The sequence below is a fragment of the Alligator sinensis genome, unplaced genomic scaffold, assembly GCF_000455745.1.
Source record: "Alligator sinensis unplaced genomic scaffold, ASM45574v1 scaffold471_2, whole genome shotgun sequence".
In the NCBI taxonomy this organism is placed as follows: Eukaryota; Metazoa; Chordata; order Crocodylia; family Alligatoridae; genus Alligator; species Alligator sinensis.
Genome location: NW_005842143.1, coordinates 1,674,856 through 1,675,953, shown reverse-complemented (window position 1 = coordinate 1,675,953; position 1,098 = coordinate 1,674,856). Strand labels below are relative to the sequence as shown.

The 1,098-nt window shown below is 69.6% G+C and overlaps 1 protein-coding gene across 1 annotated transcript in view; it reads left to right on the top strand.

Annotated features, from left to right (window-relative positions):
- CACNA1E (calcium voltage-gated channel subunit alpha1 E) overlaps positions 1–1,098 on the top strand; it is a 275,570-nt gene that overhangs the window by 48,853 nt on the left and 225,619 nt on the right. Inside the window, 1 exon segment of the mRNA XM_025206160.1 lies at positions 12–217. Coding sequence (XP_025061945.1) covers positions 12–217 — 206 coding nt within the window.

The window sequence follows — 1,098 nt, the reverse complement described above, 5'->3', positions numbered from 1 at the left end:
GCGGCTCGGAGCAGAGCAGGGGCCGCCCGGGCGCCGCGGCCCCCGCCGGGGGCACCCCGGGAGCCTTCAAGCAAACCAAAGCCCAGAGGGCCAGGACTATGGCTCTGTACAACCCCATCCCGGTCCGGCAGAACTGCTTCACCGTCAACAGATCCCTCTTTCTCTTCGGGGAGGATAACGTGGTGAGGAAATACGCCAAGAAGCTCATCGACTGGCCATATCCTTTCCCCGCGGGCCTGCGTGTCCGGGCTGGCACATGGCCGGGGCCTGAGCCCGAGCCGGCAGGGGCGTGCGGCGGCGGCTCTCAGGGAAGCGCCTGCCTTCTGCTTCCCCGCCAGCTCCCGCTGGGCCCCTCTCCCCCGCCGGCCTGGCGTGGGCTCGTGGCTCCTGGGCTGCGCCTCCCACCTTCGCCTCGCCCCCCTCCCCTGCCTCCCTTGCCCCGGCCGGGGCGTCTCTTGGGAACAAGGAGCGGCGCCGGGGGTAGGATCACGCCGGTGCCCGCGGGGACCTCACCAACTCGGCAGACTAAGTTTTACCTCCGCCATCCTGGCAGGGCTGGCGGGCGGGGGAGGGCTGGTCCGGTCCCCACTCAGAGCTGAGCTCCTCAGCACCATCTTAGGGACCCAGGCCTGGTCCCCGACTTAGAAGTGGCTGGGCCCCCCCATGCCTTGATGCACGTCTGTTCCGATCCGAGCCACTGCAGAGCTGGGCTGCAGGGGAGGGGGGCCCCGCGGATCGTGCCCCACTCTGCTGGGTGCCTCGTTTCCCTCCCACGTGTCCTTCATTTCGGGCGCTCCCTGCCCTTCCCCGCGCCCTGGGCTCCGAGAGAGGCGAGCGAGCGTGCTGGGGAACAGGCGCTGGCGCACTTGTGGCCCGGGGACGTGCTGAGCTTTCCTGGCCGAGCCCCTCCCCCCCGTTTTGGGTGAGGCCCGGCTTTATTCGCTGCGGGAGGGTGCGGGCGGGGGGTGTCGCCATGTGATCGTCTCTTGCTCTGGGTTCAGCGTCTCAAGGAGCTCAGCTACTAGCGGCTTCTTACCCCGGACTGGTAGTGCTTGCTGGATAAACCTCCCCCCCCCCCCCCCCACTCCCCCCTGCCGG